Here is a 26,804-nt window from a genome sequence, read left to right on the forward strand (position 1 = left end):
GTTGTGTCTCATTGTGATAGCGGGATCGCCGCTTTGCCCGATAACGTCACCATCACATGAGCTGCGATAATGACATGTAGATTAAAACAAAAAGCATATATATATATATATTTTTAAAGTCACAAGGGTTCATACATACACAGACATATGCAGTCAATGATCTGATATATGGTCCAGACGGTTTGCCAATATCCGTTTCCGCTATCTAACGTAAGATTTTATCATAGCGCACCCCTTAGGCTGTTCATGTCCCCGTTAAACAAAAAACAAAGACGTCTATTTGAAATACATTAACATAAAGTTTATTGCTGTTTTTATGAATGATAATTGATATCACTATCATACAAAGAAATGGAGCTACAAATGCATATTTACATATAACTGTTGACATAAAAATCAAACGAAGGAGGGCGACAATAAATAGAATGATACACTCATTCATCCCCTAAGACACATTTAGGCTGTTCTTAATCAAAGACTTGACAAGTCCATTATGAAATGTCAGGGGTGAATGTATAATAATTGTAGACTGTAATTTGAACTCCTTTTTTGTGAGCATATTATTTTCTTCATAGGAATTCACAAAGAGACGAACTTTTACGCGTCTACTTTAATTCCTTCCCCGAAATATCTCTGTTATTGAATTTTTCATACATATCTATTTACTGCGTGGTCAAGTGTAGCTTCAACATGTTAGAAATCGGAAACGAATCGGTCAATTCCGTAAAATTTACGGAAACTGCCGACAGTCCCCGATGTGACGTTTGTCTAAAAACTTTAGATATACGTTACCCGTACTTTAACTTACAACATACACATTTATCAGTATAAAATATTTTATATTACATATATATCAGAAGTATATAACATGATTCAGTAGATATTCACACAATGAAAGCTCGAATTTTATCTCACTTTTCTAGCCAATGCGGAGAAACTTCCTCATACTAAAGGATCAAAAATTGAATAAAGAACGTTTCACACATGCGGTTACAATATAAATCCCTATCTTACAATATTGTATGCCGCCAGAATCTAGGCCATATGGATTGCTATAGAGCTATACATTATGAAGCTTGACTGAATCGAAAAAAACACCTATCGATTTTCAGTGCAAATAATCGAATTATCTTAATCAACGAAGCTATGGAATTAACCAGCCATGATGACGTCATGATAATTATTTAATTAATTAATTGGTGTGGTTTTAACTGCTGCACTCTTAATAAACGTATGTCCTTGTAGTGTAAGAGTAATTGAGAAGGGAACCGATCTAAGGGGGAAATCACATCCAACATATGCACAGAAAATAATCAAGCACCTGATTTATCCCAACTAAATTTTGGTGTAATGTACAATTTTTGTACCTTTAAGCGAATCCGTTGTTTTATGTAAAGAAAGTTTCACATACGTTTTCAATAACGAATCAAACGCTCGAATGAACACGACTACACTCAGTTTTACCATTTGGGTGGTGCTTGGTGATTAATACCATTGACCATTAAATGTTATCTGGGCGGTGCTAGGTGAAAATGATACCAAAGTTGCCTATCAAATGATATTCGGGCGGTGCTAGGTGGAAATGATACCCACATAAGTTGAACACGATGAGTCAATTTAGCGATGAAACGATTACACAGATGAGATTACCAACGGTAATGTATACCTTGTAATTGAACAAGATAACATCACCAACACAGAAAACTTTAATAGTTCACGAGTAACGGAGATAGAATCTACCTGCAGTGTCTATAGCAGTCGGGAGTGCGGGTGCATGAAAGTGCTGGTGATCTTTTGATTGTGGTAAATTAGCCGATTTCTTTTTTTTTTCTTTCTAAAATGAACACGACATTAACCCCCATACACTTGCTGATATTAAGTGCAGTCATGTGAAAAAGTAATAAGTCTTGCTGTTGACAAATTTATACAGCACAATTACTATGTTTAAAGTGCACATCTGTATTTTACCGTCGATAATATCTTTGAATTATACCATAAACATTTTTATTAAATATCGTATTCTCCTATCCACAACATTCACAATAAAATATTCAATCCAAAATCATTCATTAGTTCATCGATGTTATTTTTCACAATATTTTATGAAATAAGAAATATTTTTGTCCAGAATAATCTTCAATAATATCCATTCTGGTCTGACAAGTCCTTTGAAGATTTACAGAGTGTAACGCTCAAGCCCTTAACTGTATTATTAGTCGATTCTTTTGATGTTCGTCGAATGACAAAACTACTTGCTCATCCGATACTGAATACAAAGCCTTCAATATTGCTATGACATATTCGAAGGGGTATAGTGATCGTAAGTGATAGTAACCCCCTGGAAAACAAGGATGACTAACGTCAGAATTGATTTTTTGTAACAATATACAGAACAGATTTATCATTTCTCATACTAATTACTTCCAAACACAATTGTGATACAGGATGAATATAGTATATTTTCACGTATATTTCCTATAGCTTTACGTGTTCAAATGCCATTTTGATGTCTGCCCGATATAGTTAGACAAGTGTTTTTGGTAATATCATGTGGATTCTTCTTCCGTCCTTCCGTCCAGGTAAACACATTGGTGAATGAATGCAGCATGATATTCTAGCTATTAAATTGATCCAACCAGAGTTGAAATAGTTGAATATTTCGGTATATACAACGAGTTCACAAAACAACCCATAACATTTTGTCCTGCTCTGGTCTCATACTTATATTCATCAATACTGTCTAAAACTAATATTTAATATATGTTTCTTTCCGCGGGAGAACATGTCAGAAGTTCTCAGAAGGTATAACTGTAGTTCACTTTCCACAAACCCGTTTCCTACATACTGATCTATAAGAGTTACTTCCCTTCATTTCACTTCTCTAGTACGTGAGAGTGAAGCGAAGGGGAGTAACTCTTATAGATAATGACGCAGCGAAATGAACGGGAGAAATTCTGTTGTTTCCCAGAAAAAAGTCCAGATAAAGTATACCAGCATCATGTTATTCACAAGGTTTGTGACTTATCATGACTGTTTGATATCACAATAGACGCGTATAGAGCAAGCATTTGATATAGAAACACAGTGCATGTATCTACAGGAATTTCCGCTATCCGAAAGAGACACAACGGACTCACTTCTCTTTGCCTATACTTAATCATCTATATATATTCCTTTCCGCCGAACCATTATCACCAATGCTTCATAGAAGCAACAAACGCTATGCAATATCTTCTCACTTCTAATACAAAATCCCTATTTCTCAGCGCTTTGTTCTATATTTAGTAGGTTCCCATATCATCCTATGCTTGTGTCCTTCCTTAGACACGTCCTAGTTGCTGTCCTCGCAGTATGAATACGGCTCCTGGTCCTCAATTTGAACCGATTCTTGTTGCTCGTATTCCTCACAGCGTCCCCACCATGAACGACGAACACAAACGTCTTTGTTTATTACGGTGAAACATTTCGAGCCCATGATGTTGAAGTAAATTCGTCCAATCAGACTCGCCATCGGTGATACGGACTGTTTTAGGCAACCCCGAAATCTGTAACACAGTAAAAATAGAACGATACATGAAAAACATGATGAAATATAGTTATCCTACGTTCGTTAATCTTCGGTATTTTCCGATGTTATTAGTTGATTGATTATTTCAATCGTCGGATACGGTTTTTGCACTACGCTGTGCTAGCATAGCCTGAAGTGCAATCAACCGTGGTGCTATTAATTTAGATTAATGTGTACATGTATATAGTTGTTGTACATTTTCTCCCACTACTACTTTTAGTCTTGTTCAATCAGAAGCTTGCTAGCAACGCTGTTCGGTTTTTTTTATACGAAACTTATTGATGAACAAAACATCAACCAGTTATTCATTGTTTTATATTTGATTGTTACATTTTCATTCACTTCGTTTCGCACCTAACATCTCGGAGAAATTTTCGGCAATCTCCGGGAATTATCGATTATTATTTCCGAAGATTACCGAATATAAAACGAGTTCAGGAGAAAAATAAATTATCTTAAGGCAATCTAGACTAGTACATTTATGAAAAACATCGAAATTAGCTGAAGTTGCAGATCGACGTCGCCCCCGCAAAGACTTATCACCATTTCGTTGTTGCGTAACCATCTTTTGCAGCGCAACCTACCGGGTGTTTATCTATCAGGATGCATTATCTCCCTTGGGTATCTCCCGTCTTTGCCAGAAACACTTTATCCAAGCATTAAGTCTTATTTCACTTTAAGGAGTATTTTTATTGTGTAACCTCGGGCACCAAGTATTTCCTGTGAATGTTTGATTATGAATGTTTAAATGGCGAAATTAGACTATAAAAACCTTGAGATGCGGCTTCCGTTGTCTGATATCAGTATCACTAATCTACAGGTGCATAGCAACCTTTTTCAAAAAGTGATCCATTGAATTTTATGCGACCATCTCTTAATTTAAACATCTATTCTCTTTGTACGTCGACAAGTTAGGGTCACAGGAGTCTTTTTTATCATTTTTTTATGCGAGTTCAATCGATCACTATATGCGATATACCATTTGGCATAATGATTTTTTTCATCTATGCAAGGAAACTGATAAAAAATGTGAACGATATAATTTGAGAACATAAAATCACGAAAGAAAGTATCACGAACATTTTGTTTACGTCCTTTGATGTGCCCATTAATTAAAAGGTCGAAGGTTTAGGGCTCCTGAGGGGTTCATTCCAATTGATAGGGTCCATGTAGAGGGGTTCCTATCAATTTCAAGGGCACAAAATAGTTCCTAGGAGTTTTTAAAAAGCGTCATTGGTCATGGATTCTGAAATCTGGATCGAAATATAAGTTTGCAATCATTGAATGGAAAGTTACAAATATTACCATATACATGTATGAATCGGTTCTTGGCAATAAGATCACTTAAAGATACTCCACTGCCGACAAATGGTATTTTTTCACTATCAAAAACAGGAGCAGACGTTTTAGTATTTTTCTTCAGTTACAAAAGTTACTTACTTTACACCATTACCATCATTGAAAAGTGTGAGCTTCTAATTTTACTTCAAGTTAAAAATATGAAAAATAATTAATTGCATCGTGAAAAAATTCCGTTGCACTATATCCTATATGGAAGGAAGTACTGATTGCGCATGCACCAACGGCAAAATAAAGTATTTTATATCATTTTTTTGTTTGTTAATTAGACATATATATGCACGATAATACACCAATTATTGTTCAAGTAATGAATATCATTTATGCTCTGTCGGCGGTGGAGCATCTTTAAGTGGAAGTTAGAGGAATGTGGAGCGGGGGGCAGGGGGATGGCGGAAGGAGGACAGTTCGTTTTGATGATTTCAATAGTTCCACTCGAATCGCACTATTCATAAACATACACGTATACCAAAACGCTCTGGCTGTTAAGTTCAAAACTTGTTTATCCTCTACCAATTTGGATTGTCACTGAAATTTCTAGTCACATCCATTTTCTTTCAATTTTACTCTAACCCTTTTTATCATCTATATTCTTGTACATATACATGTACCACCAATAGTTTTCTTTCCCGAATTTTCCAACTATTAAAGCTAGCCTATACATGCTAATGCGCTTAATAGCTCTCAACAATACATTTCAATTAACGACCAGCTCATTACTGCTAAGAAAAATCACATGCCCGCACTTTTTAATTACCCGTTCTTCTTAACTCGTTATCCCATTAATTAAGTTGAACCTCTATTCGTAATCCCCTATACATTATAAACTCAGGTCACGTGAGCATTTCTTCATTCAGATCGAAGTCTCGTAAGAGTTTAACTGTCAGCTGTAATCGCTAAGATCAAAGGGATACTGCAGAATAAACATGAGTTCTTAATAAATAATGTGATCCTCCGTTAGCATTTGATAAACTGAAAAAGGGAAAGCAGGAAAAAATCTCATTAAATGTAGAGTTAATTGCTTCGGTGAGTGAAATAAATTATAGAAGTGATTATAAAGAAAATTAGATTTTGGGCGTCGGTAGGTTTAGTTGCCGAACTAGGTAGGTCTATCTGCCGAACTTTTGTGTCGCCCTCGAGTACAGCCTGAACCTAATTTGTATAGGTCACGTGCTTAAAGGGAAGGTATGTGTGGAATGTATGGATGTCATAATTAGAGATCAATTCTGGTTATAAATATACAATATCACCCAAATATAAAGTTTATATTGATTATGCTTTGCAATGAATATACAGATTATATATTAATTAATGTATCATCATTTTGCCTGAGAATAACAGCATATACATGTATGCAGATGATCGTGAACGTTATGCGCCGTGCGGAAGTTCGACAATCGACATCTTTTCTTGCCACGATATACAATGCTATTAATTGGTCCATTCTGTCACTGTTCTAAATGATGTGGGAATTATATTAAGTAAATTAGTATATTTGTGATTCATTGATTTTTTGGTTGTTCTAACAGGAGTCCTGGAAAAAGAATTACCGACCGACAGCCAGCAACTCGAGTTTAAAATGCATAGATACCGGGTATAATGTAAACAATCTTAACTACATTGCTACTCGGAGAAACACATACCTATATAAAATGATAAAAATGATATTTTAACCATTTGACGTAGTAAAAACAAGGGAAGCAACTGTGACCAATCAGAATATTAGTACTACGGAATAAAATGAAGGGAAGTAATGGCGATAGATCAGAATGCCCCATGGAACGCGTTGTCCAGCCAAATATATGTTTTGTAACAGGAAATTGTCACAATTGATAGTAATAGTGCTGTCTGTATTCTTTTTTTTTTATTAATTGAGTGTTAAGATTCCATATCTTTTATTCTATACAGCAACATGCGTTTCATTACGCTTAATGGCCTAGCTATTCGCATGGAATAAACTACCCAGCGTAAAACTGGTGTGTTAGAAACTTGAGAAATATGTTATACACGCTGATAAGATACTTGCCCTTCACATTAACCACGATATCCTTTTCTTTATCTCTTTTATAAGCAATTCTTGTCTCGCCACAAAATAATTTTAGAGATGCTTAAATATTTATTTTTGATTTAAAGACAGACACCCTTTAAAATCCAATATCGCCGAAAAGACCCTGCTATAATACTGCATTGTCTAAAACATCTTCACCAAATCCATCATCATTTTAGTATCAGTAGACCTCGTGCTCTCTCCGATAGAGAAATCGCTCGACGTCATAGATTCACTAAACACACTACAACGTTCAGTTGTTCGGCTATCGTAGAATGCAGTTTCTATCACAATTCCTCGTGTTATTCCACTCTAATGTTGATATTCCACTAAAGCTCGTGTCTTTTGTAACTTTTAAAAAATAACTCACTCGTGTGATATAAATTCCATATCCGACAAGCACCCATTATGTAACCTCTATTTATCTTAATTGCCATTTCACACTTTTTACACAAAATAAATATTCATATTACAATATTAAATCAAGGTTACATTTTAATATTGCATGATGTTTTTTGCTCTTTTTTTCTTCTAATAATAGTTTGCTTCTTGGATATCCATGACATTTTTCGAAAGATCCGTTGATATCAAAACTATGTACTTGTGGTGACTGAAACCAAGGCATTCAAAATATACCCAATACTAAATAAGGAAGTGATAGTGGAAGAGATGTTCCCTTTGTATTTGTCTTTATCAACTGTGAAAAAGCTAATGAAAATGTTTATAAAGTGGAAAAAAATGTGTACATCAAGTCTGTTAAGGAAGCAGCGTCGGGAAACATATAGGTACTTGAACTCCAAAAATTGTGGTCCCATAATTTAGATGTAAAGTTTGTTACATTTTTGGAACATTCAAAGTAAACAAAATTATAATTTTAACGTTTACAAATACTTAAAATATGCTGTCGCGAAGCGTTGCCGCCGGGAACGACTCTAAAATATCAATCTCGCGAAGAGTTTAAAGTAATTTAATGAGAATAAAAGCGATATGGGTGGTCTTCACTTAAAGCGAATATTCAGACAGTATCTACAAAAGTCATCCTATTTACAAATGACGTATATATATATATCCGCAATATGACTCAATTTTAGGTCAAGCAGTGTCTTGTTTCACGGAAGTAATTCACCCGCCGCCCCAAAACAAACCCTTATTTGTGTCGCAGCCAGACGGACATGGTTATGAATTCTAACATTACATATTTGATATACCAGAAAATGTTAGCTGTTCTCTGAAGTATAATACAACGACTGTTAAAAGGAGATATTAAACGACAATAAACTTCGTTTAAAGTCCATAAGAGATAGCAAACGCCTGAGCTTGCTGTATCTATAAGCATTATCGCACAGTAGCAAACTATATGTTATGGCTATGAAAGTCATTTGCCTCCTGGTCAAACACAGCTGAGAACTAAGAAACACAGGTGAGAACAAGGAGACACCAGCCATCAAGGTGTTGTTAAATAAAATCACCTTTGCTGCTGATGTTTCACAACATAAACTTAATCTTGTAAACAAAAATATAGATGATTTACATTTTCGTGGACCGATAGTTGTACGTGAAACTCTATCCTTTTGGTGCTTGACGGATCAAAGCAAACGCTCAGTTGACCATGAAAAGCGCATTGTTGACAAAGAACCTGTTTTATGAGCGTTTGGTATTTACAGAAAAGACTTTTGACTATCAATCCAAATTAAGCCTTTTATAACTGAAAAAGACATAAATTCTGCGACTTTAACAATAGATTTAAATCATAGGTGGATTTACTGACAACGGAGCGCTGACAATATTAAGAGTGGAGCGCGGTTTTCTAACTACCATTTACAGTGATAGTGGTCATTAGGGTAATATTATCTGATCGTATCATCATCAGAAACCATCGCTAATGGCGGTTTAGGTCACTCATATGACATTGAAAGTTCCTAAAGGTCATTTCTGAACATTATCTATCGCTTTGAGAACAAAACATAGCGTTCGGACTTAAGTTTTGTTTATATTTTTAGACATTTGTAAGCACGTCATCACTAGACTGTACCATGAACCATGACTTTTTTATATATTTTTTGGGGGTCTATATGAAAAATCGGTAAAAACCATGCTCTACATAGTGTATATAAAAAGAATGATTGAAAGGTTGCTAAGACGAAAAATAAACTCTACTTAGCTTTGTCGGCTAAAGAAATACATGTATTTCTAGATGATCTTTACAAAAATGGGTATTTCCGTTGGAAAGAGCGGAAATTTTCTTTTCAAAGTCATTTTACACAACTATACAAAGTGCCGTCACTAAGACGATGGCGTCCCTGTTTATACAAAAATGACACAAAATCGTCCACTGCATACTGTTCAAAAGAAAAAGAAAGTTTTTTTTTGCATAACACCATGTTACATATGAACACTTCATGTACGAATGAACACCAGTTCTAATTTTACATTTTTTTCATATTTTAGCCTCGTTTAAAATTCCTTACTTGTATAATACCTGATTAACGAACAAAATTAGTTTTCGCTACAATAACATGTACACCGTTTACAGACCGAGCCAACCAAAACTTGATGAGCATGGATTGTTTCGGAATTAATTACTTTCGTAATGAATAATTAAAAATCGCAGTATGCCTAATTTGAAGGAGTCGTTCCCAACAGACGAAAGTAGTGTACATATGTTTTACCGTCACTAATAACAGAAACACGAGGAGATTAGAAGCGAAGTATTTACAGACAAGATAAAAAAACATGACTAATATCCGTTATCTTAAATCTCTTCTTTTTCTATTTCTTTTGTCTGTCGTCCTACGGAGTTGCTCTCTGTTTCTCAACAGCACACTCTTGTACTGTATTACATGAATTTCTTCACGTAATATATCTTTCATGTATTCTCCCCTTCTTATCTTTCCTCTTCCGTCTCGTGTATTCTTCCCTTATGCGCTCAACCATTCGTTCCCTTTCCTCCATATTCTTCCTTTCTTCCTTCTTTCTTCTCGAACTCTTCCCATTCTCGAACTTCGTTTATCTCATTTTTCTTTTCTCAAGTAATATCCCATACTACCTTTGACGTCTACGTCCGCCTTCCACCCTTCCTAATTTATGTTTACTTCATTTTCTCTTTTTTTTTTACTCTCTCTCTCTCTCTCTATCCCTCTCTCTCTCATCATTCTCTCTACCCTCTTGACCCCACTCTTCCCCAATTAATACCCTAATATATTATTTTAAGTGGGTCAGGGATATCACAGCCGATCTGAAAATCTAAAACTATGAATACCGATTTAGAACTGCAATCAAATTAATTAAATTGGTGATAACCATTGCCCTGGTCTAATGATAGCCATAATTCACCTCTCCCTGCGCGCCGATAACCATATGTCATATTTGCCCACTGCCACCTTCATTTCCTTTTTATTCTCGCAGCCGATTTTGATGGATGCACGAGAAAACAAATAATTTTTACATTTGTGAAAATATGCAAATTGTTTAATACAATATTATTAAGCTGTCTTTTCATATAATTTATGCAAAGTATATATGGATGGCATAAACTTGGCTGTGTTTTGTTAGGCTATATGTTCGCATCGTAGGATAAAAAAGGATAAAAAGGATAATAGCTGTTAATATGACGTTGCGTGTGACATGAACTTATCCTTAAAATAATGAACAATATCGATTGGCTATGAATATTTATATATTATGTAGACAGAAATGACATTATCTTGCAAAGTCGAACCCGCAAAAATGTTGATCTCTCGTATTTGCCTTTCTGATAAAACATCATATAGTTAAATTAATGTTTGTACATTCAACTTGAACAAGAGTTCATTGATGACTTGGCAACTGGCGGAGGTCTTAACATGACCTTGACATTGTAGCCAGTAACTGGTTGACGTCATTCTAAAATGACCTTGACATTGAAGTTGAGGTGAACTTGTATCTCATCCGTCTATGCATCCATCGTCAGTTCTCACTACATAAATGAGGAACAAGTGACCAAATGTCAGACACCTTAACCACACTGCCACTGCGACTTTAACAAACTGTCGGACATCGTAAGCACTGCGCTATATTTATTACGGCATACGAGTACCATTGGTTGTTTCTAATGAGGAAAAATAAGTCTGTAACACAGAACCGTGTATTAGTTAAAAGTACATTTAGTTATTCATGTCGGACAAGTAAATCCGCGCATAATCTTCTTACCGGTAAAAACATTTGATGACGTCATAGTTATAGGTCAGGTCACGGTAACAGAACCGTCTGACATACAAACACAGGGACGAGACACAATAAGTATATTTCCGACATTTTCCGGAAAATTACGAGAGAATGCGATACTTTTAGTCACACAGTACATGACAGGTTTAATAACAAGACTTTTTTATAATAGATTCTATTCAAAGTTAGTTTTTTTCTCATCTTTTAAATTTGTCACATTCAATTCAAATCTAACATACAATTATCACTTAACTTCAAAGCTAGCATGAACACAAAACGCACAAAGCGGAAATAACGACATTTTTATCAGCAACTAGTCGCCAAATTAAGGATAGTAATAAATATTTATAGACATTCCGTTGTAATGGATGAAGCTGTGTTGGGTTTTATGAACTGAACAAGAGTAACCCCTATTACGGATGGGCATTGACCGTGACGTTGTGTGTTTGCGCGCGTAACATCGTGTGTTTCAGTAAAAACGACGTATTTTAAAGGCGTGCGCACCACATGATCACGTCCAAAATGTTATCATTTGACCTTGAACTAAACGTACAGTTAATAATCCCTGCTCGTTGGCCTTGGCCCAATGCGAAGAAGCCAGCAATATAAAAAATGTAGTTTGGAACGTTTAAAGGCATAAGCCAAGGTGACTTCATCGGTCCCTTGCTTTCATCACCGGTGTCCTTAAACTTTAACCGAACAAAAATCAGTAAAATATTCCAAAGAAGATCTCATAAAAAATTGGAAAACCCAGAAAGGCGGTTGTTTTAAGAAAATCAATACCTACCTGCATGGGCAGATATTAAACTCTGTAATATGCAAAGAAGGAATAGTAAAGCTTGCCAAACTATGTCGAGTAAGCCAATGCAAATCTGATAATAATTACTTAAGTCTCATATCTTCTTAATTAAACTAATTACAATATACATCATGGTATTAATGGTTTTAATACTGACAGAGAATCATTTTTAATTAAATTTCCATTTTAAGTCCTCAACGACCAATTGGATTACTTCATGTATTTTCATTTCGTACGCGACAAGGAAAGTTAAGTTTTTATAAGATTAATTTGAGTCATGTGTTTAAAATTTGTAGTTCGGATGAATCATAATATCGATTCACGCCATCTCAATAAGTTCGATAATATCTAATATCTCCGTATAGAATTTGAAATCGACATTGAAATTCAAACTTTGATTAAGTCGGTCAGTGATGTTAAAGATTACGCCGTATAGCTCTCCGGTGAAAAATCAATAAAAGTTAAAATGAGTCACTTTGATACACTTGATGCTCTTGTAAGTAAGTATACCTCAGACGGATGAGAACAAAACGAAGCTTCAGCGTTTCCCTAAAACCCCTTTCCCTCCGAATAAGGAAAGTTATGCAATCTCTCTCAGGGTACAATTGCACTCCCTCACATCAGAGAACTGCAATGAATTATGGGAGAAATTGACAGCTATATTGTGTTATTACTGCTAGTTATTTGGTTAAAGTATTGTTTTGTCAAACCAGAATTACTAAATTGTTAAAAATGCATCTTGATCAAATTGGCAATATGCATGCATCACGTAAATCCCATCCACAGTGCACTGCATTGGAGGAGGGGCGGAACTGCTATTTTACGTGACGACCGAATTATGTACATGTAATCCATTTTAGATGAAACAAGAGTGATATCGCCAAGCCGTTGTATGGATTTATGCTTGAATCATGTAATGTATATTTTACTTCATTAATTGCGAGAACACTCTTCATTAAAAACCGGCTTTCATAAACTGTTCCATCCGTTTACTTAATGATTCTTATAAAAATGAAAACTAAGGCATTTTAGCGTTATAGACAATACAAATTTAATTTTAACATATAAGTAATTTCTGAGCAGTAAAAGTTTCTATTTTGTGGTCGACTTGACACACTTTAACTTTTATTTCATGGCATTTTACGTCCAGGTCAAATTGTCATAGTTATTGAAAGACGTGACAGGTATAGGAGGTGGAGGAAAGTCATAGTGCCCGGAGAAAAATCACCCAACTACAGTCAGTACCTACAAACCTTTGATGGTAAGTGTCCAAAAACACTTTGATAACTCGGCCACTGTGGTCATCTAGGTTTATTTATTGGGCGGTATACGTATGTTGTACAATCTTGTTTACAAGAGACTGTCAGACAAAACAATTTGATAAAATCCGTCTATACATAAATAGAGAAAAAACAGCAAGTCTAATTGACTCCATTTTCAAATATCTCTTTAGGATTGAAAATAAAGTTTACCTTTTTGTAATTCAAGAAAAAATAATATGGTCCACGAGACCAGAAATAACTTTAAAACTCCAGAGAATAACACTTCACGATCTCGAACCCGGCAATAAATTGTTGAATTTGGGGTCAAGAAGTCCTGTTATCTCTCCCCCATCCTTTCATACCGATCGGTACAAAGAACCCCATATCGGTACAACCCGGCGCGAGTACCATTTGGAGGCTTGACCTAAACAATTTATTGACACCTACAGATAAGCCATTGGGCGACCATAGAGAGTGACCAATGTTGATGAAGATAGATCGGAAGGAAAACACACTTCGGCCAATGAATGACCATCTATATGTGTGAATGCTGATAAGGCCATATATGTTGACCTAGGTCACGTAAAGTACTTTTAGTTGTGATGAAACGAGATGATTAAGAAAATCTTACAGCTGGCTTCAGTTGTCGCAGGTAAAAGTTAAATCTATCCATCCAGGTGTCGATTTCACGAGCACTGAGACCCATCGTTCGGATCACCTCGGAGAAATTTCCGGTAATCTTCGGAAATATCCAAAGTTTACCGGAAATTACTCCAGGATGTCGCGATTGTGAGATCCATAACACATACTTACAGTTGGCTGTTTCTCAAATATCTCGGTAGGTTTTCATTCACGCGGTGTCAATATTTCGATATTTTCCAATAAAGAGCATATTCAAGGAGGTTAAATTTCACGGTTCACTAATTCCTATGACACTTTGCCCAATTGTTCTTAGGTATATGACAATGAATTTCTAAATATTTCGCTGGTGTTCCGAATTCGCGGATTTAAGTAAGTACCTCAGAGAATATGATTACACATAAACATCTAATAATTAATAAAAAAAAACTAATTCCTACAGAAACACGAGAACAAGCAAAAACAATGTACATTATGTCATTGTACCTATAGTTTAGAAATTATGCCAGGTCCCTGTGTTACAGATAAAACAGCTGCAATGACACTAATTTGTATTTTGGTAAGGTGCCCATATCTAAAATACTGCCAGATGAATACTGTTTACTAAATCCGTACTTGATACATTTTAATTCCAACTAATATATTTACATGAGATTAAAATCCGAACAATCATAATTATGATAAATTTCTCGGATTTAAAACGTTTAAGCTCTAATCGTGTTACAGTTACCGCCAACAGGTGATATGTTTGTGGTGCGTTGCTAAAAATATTACCAGGTGTCTCGATGTCAATAGCGGACCTTCTGAAGTTTCCGTAAACGGAATTATCTTATGCGAATTGTGATGAACGTTGCCAATCGCACTTCATCGTACCACCTCGGAAAAAGGAAAAGATGATATTCCATATGTACCTGCTGCCCCGATGGCATGACCTTAAATCTTCAAAAGGTGATTAATTTTGGGATATTATCTTTTAATAGAATTGCAAAAATATATATTCAATTCATCAGATTTATAATTTAGAATTGCATAACAAAACAAAATGGCATGAAAGTACTGGTGATTAATTAAAGTCCGGGCTGAATGCAAAAATACTGAATTTTCAAAGTCTTTATGATATTTAAATGTATCTCAAATGTTTGTGCCTAGAAAACTCTTTAATCTCTTGCTTTGGCGATCGCTAATTTTTCGGAACTCATATAGCGCCGTTCGTCCACTGTGATACAGAATGGGCCATTTTACAAGTGAAACAAGTGTGGTATTTTTTACTTCAGGCAATATTGAATTTTGATTCGTCATCGTAAATTTCAAAAGGAGAAATATAAAGTGGGAGGTTTTGAATTGTTCAATAAATGATTAATTTTGCGAGATACTATGTAAACATTACACACTACATTACATTTTCATATATTGCATGTTTTTGAAACTTCCTTACAAATTGTCGCACACTTCATAATTTTATGTGAATTAGGGATATTACCCTTATCCCCATAAACACTTTAATCTCTGTTTATTAATCACTCGTGCCCTGATCCCTTCACCGCACCATACACAAACAACAATACGGTGTTAAGGGATGGTCATCGCTGACCCGTGGTCATTCTGATCAGACTCGCTTGACCACAAGCTTAACAAATATACATACGCCCCAGTGCCTTCAACCACATTAATAATACTGATTTTTTTAAACATTTGTCACGCTGCCAAATTTCAATTTATACATCGAGAATTTTCACCCCTATACTTGTATATCTGCTGAAGTTGGAGAGGAAACACATAAAAATGTACGACTATTATTAAGTGTTTTAGAGGGCGGAGGTGAAGATATACTTAAAAGATTTATAATGACAACCCCATATCAATCACAAGTTTCAAGGCTTTCTTTAGTTTATCTGTGTTTTTATTTTTAAATGATAAGATTTTCAATAAATTCTCCAGCTATGTCGAGTTCACATATCTTCAACGGAGTAAAAGATAGGAAAGGTTATATGTATTACCGTGAGGGTGTATCGCCGAAGTTCATGTAGGGGGGGGGGGGGGGGGGGGCTCGGATGTTGTAATGTTATGTTAACGTTGTATGTTGTATCTTAATAACAGGAAATGTTCGGTATTGGTGATGCACTACGAACTATGATGACAAGCAAGAATGTTTTTTTCTTACCACTTACATATATATATATATTTACTCAATTTTCTCAATATACGTATGACGTCATCACATTAGGTGATATGACGTCATCTCCATTCTCCTTTTGGGTCGTAATCATATTATTTCCTCTCAAATATTTATAAAGTATGCCATGTATGTGGTAATGCACTGTCATGGACACTCTTTCTGGTGTATTGTACAACGCCCCTCCAAGCAAAATCCGAAACAAGTTGAAATAAATTTCAGGATACCACTATAGTTGACATTCTTTCCCTCTGTGACGAAAAAGCCATTTCAATATCTGTAGCTTATATGCCCTCAACGTTATATATTAATCATTAGTATGACTTCAATACCATGTATTGTAATTATTTCAGTATGTTTAGTTTTGCAATCTGATTAGAATACAGATCCTTATAACCACTCCGTTCGATAGAGGGATCTGTATTTTAATCAGATTGATAGCTTTGAACTCATCTATTACAGTTTGCAAACTAAACAAAAATCGAAGCATAATTCTTCCTCGTCGTTGGAAGGTACGTAGCATGATATGGGTGGTCGGGTGATACGAATTACAAAAACAAAATCCTTTTTTAACGGCTGTAACATACAACGTAACGTGAAACATACATTTCACTGTTTCGTCAATCCTGATAAAACGACAGACAGTTACATTCAGGTAACGGCAGCGTGTCTGGAAATCATTTAACGTAAGAATATACAGACCATCCCACAAAGAAAGATTCTAAAAACAATGTACTACTGTACCTTTCCAAATCGAGAATTTGTATCGGAGTAAAAGAAACTCATCTTTTTTGTAATGAAATATTTATTCCTTGTGAAGTCATGAACCAAATGTCATCACATATATTTTGACGTCACCAAGGGCCGGCCTATGAAGAAAATGTTTTATTTAAAGATGCTCTACCGCTGACAAATGCTTTTTTTTTTTCTATCAAAAACAGAAGCAGACAATTTAATATTTTTCTTCGGTTGTAAAAATTACTTTCTTTACCCCATTAGCAACATTGAGAAGTTTGAGCTTCTAATTTTACTTTAAATTAAAAATTAAAAAAAAAAAATAATTGCATCTCGACAAAATTCCATGGCACTATATCCTACAAGGAATGAAGTACTGATTGGGCAGGCAAAATGAATTATTTCATATTATTTTTTTGTGTTAATTAGACATATAGTTCAAATGATGAATATCATATATGCTCTGTCGGCGGTGGAGCATCTGTAAAATAATGAAAGGCCAATACTGGTTCTCAAATACCTTCAAACATTTCGACGTAGACGTGCGAAATAAAATCTGATGTTCGTCTTCATCGAATATGAAATAAACAACCTTTGTGACAGCCTCTAAATATATAGCTAGTGGTAGTTTCATTCTCTCAATTTCTCTGACGTTGGAGGTGTTAGTTGTTAGGGGGAAATCTCACAACAAGCAATCGTATATTTTATAATCTAAAATAAATGACCACCTGCCTATATGCGGTTTTTATAATACGGAATTAGATATGGGTCAATTACCAATCTTACTCGAGTATAAATAAAATCGATAATTAATTTCAATCCACGAATATGACTATAAGGCTAATCTTTGAATGGAGCGTGGCGTAAATGCAATATATATGTAAATCTTGACCACGGTCCAGTATAGGAATACAGGTGTATTGTTCATTATGAACAGATTTAGTGCTAGTAGGATATATGTATGATCTGGTAACGTATTGAATTTAAAGGAAGTCTCGAAGGTGAGAAATGGAATATGTTACAAGATTTTTTTTTTATCCCCATTCTTCCTATCCCCTCCCCCATCCAACAGCTCATTTATTTCTAAGGCTTGAAAGAAGCCACCTTCGATACTCCAGGGGTTACTATCGTTAAATCCACACGACAGTGATAGTAACCCCTTGATTATCGAGGATAAGGGGGAAAAAACATCTTATGTTGTAACTGAACCTCTCTTTGCACATTGCGGAACGGTCCGGTCTGTACTGTCGCGGTAGTGTGTTTCGAACGTTTTTTTTTTTATCTTTATACGTAGGGCACAGAGGGCGAAAATAATATTTGTATGGTTCTTACACAATGTGATAGCCACCAGCTACTATCAGGCAACATCGCCTCTATTAGACGCTATACCTTCCTTCGTATTAAACAGTTCTCTCCCTTGCCGGTAGGTATCGAATGTAACGTCATTACTCATGACCAATAATTCGTTTCTTCTAAAAAATATGGCGTTACATCCATATAACTTCACATTTCAATCAGTACCTTCCCGCTAGGGCAGATATTAAACTATGCAATAATAAATTACAGAAAGCAGTTCACACGGAATCCCAACAAATAACTTCAACAAATGCATTGTACTAAATACTGACATCTCGTATGATAGTCTCTGCCTATACAGACAAAAATCGTTTCCCCCACGTGTTATCGTTGTTTGATAAGTACTGTACTTTTAAAACGCATTGTGAATTATCGACACAATTTGAAAAAAATGATCAAAAGATATCTGTTTTAATTATGCAGCCAAACAGTGAAATAGTCTATGCAAAAGTTGTAAAGCATGTGTTCCGTAATTTTCTCAGCGAATCGGTGATAATAAATTGCGGTACAATTATCTGTAATTGAATGTGTGAACCCGCTGCTCTCGCTTAAAGTATAGTTTCAATACAAATTGCGAGTGCTAGAAACACTTATCTGACAAAATTAACATAAATCGGGGTTATGAACTCTAGATATTGCATTATAATTGGTTTAAATGATGTTAATATAAAAAATGACTTCAAAGGACATCTAAAATATTTATCAGGAATTTTAATGCTCTCCTTTTATATAAAATAAATTATTTGCATTTAGATAGCATGTAGAGATTGGCGATGATGTCATTTCAAACAAATTAGAAGTTATGGCGATATACCACGATATGACTGATGAGTTTGGGATTCAACCAATCGCAATTGTGCAATTTTGTGCGGGACGCTATTAAAATAAAGAATTGATCTCGATATGAACAAACTTTTACTGCAGATACTATCTTTGCTACGACATCATGACTCGATACTTTAAACGTACAATGAATTAACGATATGTAAACAACAATCATCTTAAGAAATCAGAATTGAGAAATTTTGTGCAAGGCGTGAAATCAAGACTTGATTTCGGTGCAACTAAATTGTTACTCCAAATATACTCTATGCAATATAAGTTTGCTACGTCATCGTGTTTCCATACTTTTCGCATAGTATTATTTAACGATATAACAATTGTCATCTTATAATTATATTGAAAACGGAGATATTTCTCCTCCAATCATCATCATCATCATCATCATCATCATCATCATCATCATCATCATCATCATCATCATCACCACCATCATCATCATCACCATCATTCATCATCACCACCATCATCATCATCATCATCATCATCATCATCATCATCATCATCATCATCATCATCATCATCACAATCATCACCATCATCATCATCATCATCATCATCATCATCATCATCATCATCATCATCATCATCATCATCATCATCATCATCATCATCATCATCATCATCATCATCATCATCATCATCATCATCATCATCATCATCATCATCATCATCATCATCATCATCATCATCATCATCATCATCATCATCATCATCATCATCATCATCACATCATCATCATCATCATCATCATCATCATCATCATCATCATCATCATCATCATCATCATCATCATCATCATCATCATCATCATCATCATCATCATCATCATCATCATCATCATCATCATCATCACAATCATCATCATCACCATCATCATCATCATCATCATCATCATCATCATCATCATCATCATCATCATCGTCATCATCATCGTCATCATCATCATCATCATCATCATCATCATCATCATCATCATCATCATCATCATCATCATCATCATCATCATCATCATCATCATCATCATCATCATCATCATCATCATCATCATCATCATCATCATCATCACCATCATCATCATCATCATCATCATCATCATCATCATCATCATCATCATCATCACCACCATCATCATCATCATCATAATCACCATCATCATCATCATCATCATCATAATCATCATATCATCATCAGCAGCAGCAGTAACCAAGCACTATGGTGTGATAGTCCAGTTATGGTTAGTAGATGGACGATTTCTGATATTTAAATCACTGTGCCATAGATATAGTATGTAACGAATATCCATCATTGTATGAATACTGTTTGTAGTGTCCATGTCAGTTCTGTTATCACTGTGTATGGTATGGAAACGAAATGACGACAATTTATTTCCATATCCGATTTCTGAATAGGGATGAGGTGGCCATAAAACAAACCTCTATTACCTGGATACAAACGATTAAGTTAATCAACTTATCATTTGTAGTATGCTATTCATCACAGTCAGTGGTGATCATAGGCCTAGGGATAATATTCCAACTGGTTTTATGGGATGTATTCACGACGTAATGTTTCAGACAAAAGTGCAATAATATTTGACAAAAGATCATGCTAATGTTCTGTAAAGTATACAACTTATTAGAAACTAAAGACCGATGTGACGGGTACGACATGTGTTATTGTCCGATGAAACCGTCGCCTACTTCAAGAAAATCCTCTTTGAAAATAACTATATAGATACGTTTACTGCAATCGGATAACCTCGGAGAAATTTCCGGTAATATTCGGAAATCCGAAGATTGTCGGAAATCACTCCGTAATTTCGCTATTGCATTAACTGATGAACCAAACTAGCAAAATGAGATTATCGAACCGAATAGGGCCTAGCTATTGGCATATCGAAAAATGAATGCTGGGCTATGTCACAGTTACTTCCCTTCGTTCCACTCCGTCAGTACTGACGGAGTAAAGCGATTGGAACAAGCTCTGATAGATCAGAAAATCAGAATGGGCTAGAGGTTATTGAACCAATTGGTTTTCGTCACATTCTAATTGTAACCATCTTTCTCAAGATGTTTTTTTTTCTTCACAGAACAGTCCGTTAAAACAATTATATATGTACAAACGCATTCCGACCCGTCAGCGAAAAACAAATACACATGTACAATATGATAACGAGCGTTCAACATGTAAATAGCTGTCTACGACACAGCTTGCTCAGTAAATAGTGCTAGATTGGAACCACCAGATCATCACCAGACAAAAAAGTCTGGGCTGAAAGCCCATCGCTGATGTAAGATGTCTACACCCTTTTTACATACTGTTCTCGTTTCTCTAAGTATCGTATTGTATGTACATTATATATTAAAGCTTTGTTGACACGAAGATTCTACATTCCGCGACCGTCTCCGTCTCGACAACTTGTTGGCACGAGGGATGAGTGTAGCAATTGTTTCCGCCAATATTTGTCCCTCTTCACGTGCGAAAAGACCTCGCCCCGACAATAACTAACACTGGAAGTGTGTATACCCTATCAACATTCTTGTAAGAGTGTCCGTCAACAAAACTTGTTTGAATTAGGACATTGGTGTTGGAATTCAATTTCAGGATCAAAGTTTATCGCGGAAGTGTTCGTCTCAAGAAAACGAATTCAAGTGGTTCAAGGAGATTGAGAATTGTAATCGAACTGTAAACATCAAAGTACAAAGTACTGAAAGTATCGGTTTTTGTATATACGTTTTTAAAATTGAAATGTTCTTTTTCTGAAAATCCTTTTTTAAAGTCAATACATTATAAGGTAATGCAGATAATTCATTGCCATTTGAACCTACCGATAACTATGTTTTTACTTTAAAAAAAAAATAGTGTGTTTGTTTTCGTCACTGACGATAGTTTCGGCTTTTGTTTTTTTGTTTTATCTAACAACACAAAAAAGTTGAACAATGTCTTGACTCTTATATAGCAAATACTTTGGTGCGTTTTAAATAAGATAATGCGACACAGTCCTTGTCACAGTCCATAAGTCAAAAATAATTCAAGAATGGCACCATTAATTTTGTTGTGTCCACTGTGTCTTACATATTACATCGTTCTTATGCATTTACCTGAGAATGCCATGTTTGTAATTGTCATGTGCATTCTGACAATTTGAAGAAATAATTAGATGTCCTTGCCAACGGAATCTCCTTCCCAATTTTTTGACCCATAATCATGTACACAACACCTGAACACGCTCGACCATGGTCGATAAACAATAACAAACATAGCAGAACGTCTTCCATAAAATTATGCCCACTTAAGTGCCAATATCATTTACCATATATTGAGCATCAAACATGTCAGACTGTTCTAGATATATAACCCCCTACTTTTAGTTGCCTTATCTTGAACAACAAACATGGCCGATTTGCTTACACAATATCCTCTAACCCTGTAATGAATACAACTCCCGCCCAGAAATTCAGCTTCCCTGTGTTAATTGATTACGAAGATCCTGAATCGCAGACTAATGACAATCATCACGCACGTGCATTAATTACGAGCACGAGATTAGGTGTTCATTACGTTGAAATGCGGCGCGTGGTCGGTACAGGTATATAATATACATCAGCGGCTTGAATATATTGTGATATCACTTTTACATCTGTTTTGTGGACTCGTCAATGTCACGTGTTTCAGTGAAATGTCATGAATATTTAAATCGGTTAAGGCTATGTAGATTTCTCGCAATCTTCATATCTAAATTAGAATTATTTTACCTTGCACTGTCTAGAAAACCAGTGATACATGTACACGTAGTTTAAATAATGGAAGGCTTCAGCATAAAACTATGTTAATGTCAAAATTGCCGAGTTTTCCTTTCCATACCTAATTAAATATCCTACTGATTTTATATGAAATAAATACTTCGTATCTAAAATTAATTTTTATACATTAACTTAAACGACAATATAACTTCAGTTAGATCGTATTCTCCCATGCACATCAAACAGTTTACATGCATAAGTCAAGGAGCTCCTCTATTACCTAACATATTCAATTGAAAATATCAATGGTCTGCTACTCTAATTTGAAAAGATCACTGGGGATCGATGCATCGAACAGTCAATTTTATTTTAAAATCAATTGGAGGACTAGTCGATAGAATACAGTAACCATTATTTCGAGTTCCCTTTATCAGAGAGAGCGGGTTTTTCAGTAAAAACCATCGTTAGAAACCCAACGAACACGTGTGTTTACGACGAATGAAATCTTTTACATGTATTTTAAAACTATAACCAACAATGAAAATTTACGCATGGAAGCTTGCTAAAATCAGAAAAAAGTCTCCACTTCTTTTTCACTACTCTATAAATTCTTGTTCTCTGTACCAAACTAATGTATTGGTACATGTAGTATAGGTTTATTAGCTCACTCGCCCTAAAACACATTTAGACTCTTCTAAATCAAACACTAGATCAGTCTATTATGAAATTTCAGGGGTGAATGAATGATGAAAACCGTCATTTTTAATTACTATGTAGATCGCTTGCTGATATGACAAAGTTAATATCTTTTCTATTAAATCCGGGAGCGTCAATAAAATGTTGTTGAATCATGCAAAAGCGTACACTTGCGTTTAATTAATTAATATACACTTACGATTAATTAATTAATACAAGCACTAGTAACAAATTAACATGGTTATGAGCTCCATTGTTTACTGGAAAGAAACATTGCTTGTAAATATTTTGTTCGTATTAACTTGATGTGGCCATACTTGTGTTTTTGCATGTTTTGCGTCCGCGTGCAGGTAATTTAATTCTAAATCCAAAATATGAAAAGCAAATACAAACAGCATTTGTTTCTTTGATAATTCAGCGATAAAAATGTGCACCAGGGAAAATAATGCCACCTTCCATGGTCAAATGTGTAAATTACATAAAAGCAATTTCATTCCATGAATTTGATCAATTGCAATGAAAAGAAAATAGTTTTTAAGAAAAATGTGCGTAACCTGTATCAATTTTAATGCCTCAAAGACAGTACTCGAGGAAAAATTTGCGTTTATCTTCATGGTTTTTTTTTCACCCTGCAGGCTAGTAGATTTTAGAAAATAAAAAAGACCCAAAGTAGTACAAACAAAACAAACAACTTTTATGACAAAGAGCATGGGGAGCCTTTAAGTAAAGTAGTCAAATATGAAATGAAAATGACCTTTAAACCTTTCGCTTGGTATAAATAAAAGGAGAATTTATTTTCTCATATTGAAACATAACAAGTTACACGAGAATAATGCTAATATCGATAAAAGTATGTAATGGCAGAGCTGGGCGTTAAAAAGGAACACGAAAGGTTCATAGCAGTAAACCGTGAGCTTCTACAAATAACGCATAATAACGAGTTCAACGGGATATATGTCTCAACATTGTAATGTTCATTATTATAAATGTAAACAAAAATATTTGTAGTAAAACAAAAACGTCCAGAGAATTAGCACAAAATTCCAATGCATGTTCATTTATACATTATATGTAGCATACGTTTTACTGAACATTTTGTTCGTGACATTCCTTTCGGTGTTTGTCAATCGTATTCAAATGTACATAATTGTTTAACGCTAAAACGTTTCAAGGTGACGCATAAATACATTTGTAGCACACAGGAACCTGGCATGATTTTTTAAGCAACAGTTACATATACATATATTATCTATCAAGGATACTATAATATATATATGTGTTGGTTAAAAATCGTGTGAGGTCCCTGTGATGTAGCACAGACGTTTGGCTCTACAGACATTTTTTCTCTTTATATATATTATGTGTGTAATACTGTGTCACAATTTTACATTAAAAAAAATTCTAGATCCAAACGCCTGTGTATATGTAGTACTAGGTCATATCATGATCACCTCAAAGATGGACGAAACGCTATACGCGAGGGGGCGAGATAGACATGGATACTGGACCCCTTCCCTCCCGGGACCTCCCCCTCCCAGTTCATGACGGGAACATAAAATCCATTAAATCTGTTACATACTGATACATACCTCTTGTCGCAGTCACAGTGAAGAATGGCGTGGAAACGGTAGTTAAAATAATTGTACTTCGTAGAAAAACATGGAATAATATCATGGCAGCAGTCGTGATCCCGACAGCAGACGTCTGCTTCTACATCATCGCCGAGTTCGTCGTATTCCTTGGCGATTTGTCCTCGTCCACACCATTTTGTACCCGGAAATATCAGATACTTATTAAAGAAAGAACGTTTCCGTCTTTCATGATAATCCGGAAGTGCTTGCGCTTCACCACGATCGAAATAAGCCGACGATGTCGCCGATCGCTTGGTTCTCCGTGAGTTTGACTTTGAATCACTTTCGGTCAACGGTCTTTTTGCCGAGCTCTGAAACACTTTGGGTATAACATTCATATCTATAAATTTAACTTCCGGTGAATCAGAACCACGTACAGATGACAGGGTACCGTCGACAGCAACATCACCGGTTGTATCGAAATAAGCTTTCCGGAAGTCGATTCCGACCGGATTTTCTCGATTGCGCTGTTTCTGAATTCTTTTCACTTGTCGTACATATTTATGACACTTTCTAATTTCTGTGTTAATTTTCACCATATCTTTAAACTCGCCTAATTTTTGGCGACTTTTAAACCCTTTTATGGCGTATTCGGAACCTTCGTTTCCTAAAGTGTTATAAAACCGAAACACATTTCCATGATTCCGTCCTTGAAAAAGATTCTTTTTCAGTGTAAACTCATGAACAAATTCCAAAACCATTTTGGCATTGTCACCGAAGTCACAATCCTTAAGGACTCCATCTTGGTAGACACTTTGTATGATTTGCTTACCGTTGCTTACACGTTTGAAGTGGATTTCATTGGGGGTTTTCTCGAAAGCAACGCTTTCCAGCACTAATATACCCCTAAATGCAATTCGTAACTCCTTTTCTTGGTTTTCATTATAACTAACCAACATAAAATTCCTGCCCAGTGAATTTGTATCCTGGACAATTTCCTCGTCTGTAATTTCGCGAGAAAACCCGCCACAAAGCACCACGAAAATGAAAAACACTGAAAATCCGTTATGAGAATGCATATTCCTTCATTGCATGTAAGTAAACCACACTGGCACCTTAGAGTGAACCCTGCCACTGAAAAATGAATGAAGTTTGGAGTCGATGTTGTCTCATAATACGCTCCTGCCTCGCACACAAATTAGTCCTTAATGTGACTGTGGAGTTTTTGTACACCTTTAAGTGACTGAGCGGCGTGCTCGGTGTGTGACCGGCGAAGGCGCGTGGACGACTGCCTTAAAACACACTGAGCGAGCTCTATAATAGTCTGTACCGGCGTGCTTGGTTTGTTACGGCTGATATCACCCGGCGAGCGTCGCTTAAAAAAGTAAGATTAATGGCTATTAAAGTTCCACCATGTTGTTAAATTATCGGTGAAATGTAGGAATGGTCAGTTGTACGTGTCACGTAAAAGCTTGAGATTAGGAGATTTTTATAATGTTACATACCCTATTATATACACATAAACGTTCTAACGAGAACTGGATTAAAGCTCTGTGTTTACATATACATGTGTATACGTTGGCCCCCTGAGAATTTTTTATCAATATGCAGCTATGTTACTGAGGAACATAGATTTGAAATTAAATGCTTGAATTTGTTTTTTAGGTAAATGCACATTATAAATGTTCATCTAAGAATTCAGAAGCATAGTTCTAACAATCAGATACATACATGTAACTGTTTGTATATATTGATCTATATTTTGAAACAAAAACAACATAAGGGTATATTTCTTTCCTGTTTTAAAACA

The 26,804-nt window shown here is 35.4% G+C and overlaps 1 protein-coding gene across 1 annotated transcript; it reads right to left on the bottom strand.

Moving 5' to 3' along the window:
* Positions 1-279: 279 nt before the first annotated feature.
* Positions 280-26,440, bottom strand: LOC138331181 (uncharacterized). The gene is made up of 2 exons (XM_069278660.1): positions 25,013-26,440; positions 280-3,545 (listed from the first exon to the last, which is right to left on the bottom strand). The coding sequence occupies exons 1-2, from the start codon at positions 26,071-26,073 to the stop codon at positions 3,332-3,334; spliced, it is 1,275 nt and encodes a 424-aa protein (XP_069134761.1). The 5' UTR covers positions 26,074-26,440; the 3' UTR covers positions 280-3,331.
* Positions 26,441-26,804: the final 364 nt, after the last annotated feature.

Source organism: Argopecten irradians, chromosome 9, assembly GCF_041381155.1.
Source record: "Argopecten irradians isolate NY chromosome 9, Ai_NY, whole genome shotgun sequence".
In the NCBI taxonomy this organism is placed as follows: Eukaryota; Metazoa; Mollusca; class Bivalvia; order Pectinida; family Pectinidae; genus Argopecten; species Argopecten irradians.

Excerpts from the sequence above, each read along its gene's own strand:
- LOC138331181 (XM_069278660.1), bottom strand. The coding sequence starts at position 26,073 with ATGCATTCTCATAACGGATTTTCAGTGTTTTTCATTTTCGTGGTGCTT. Across the intron at positions 3,546-25,012 it reads CACTGTGACTGCGACAAGAG|ATTTCGGGGTTGCCTAAAAC; the intron begins GTATGTATCAGT and ends ACTGTGTTACAG.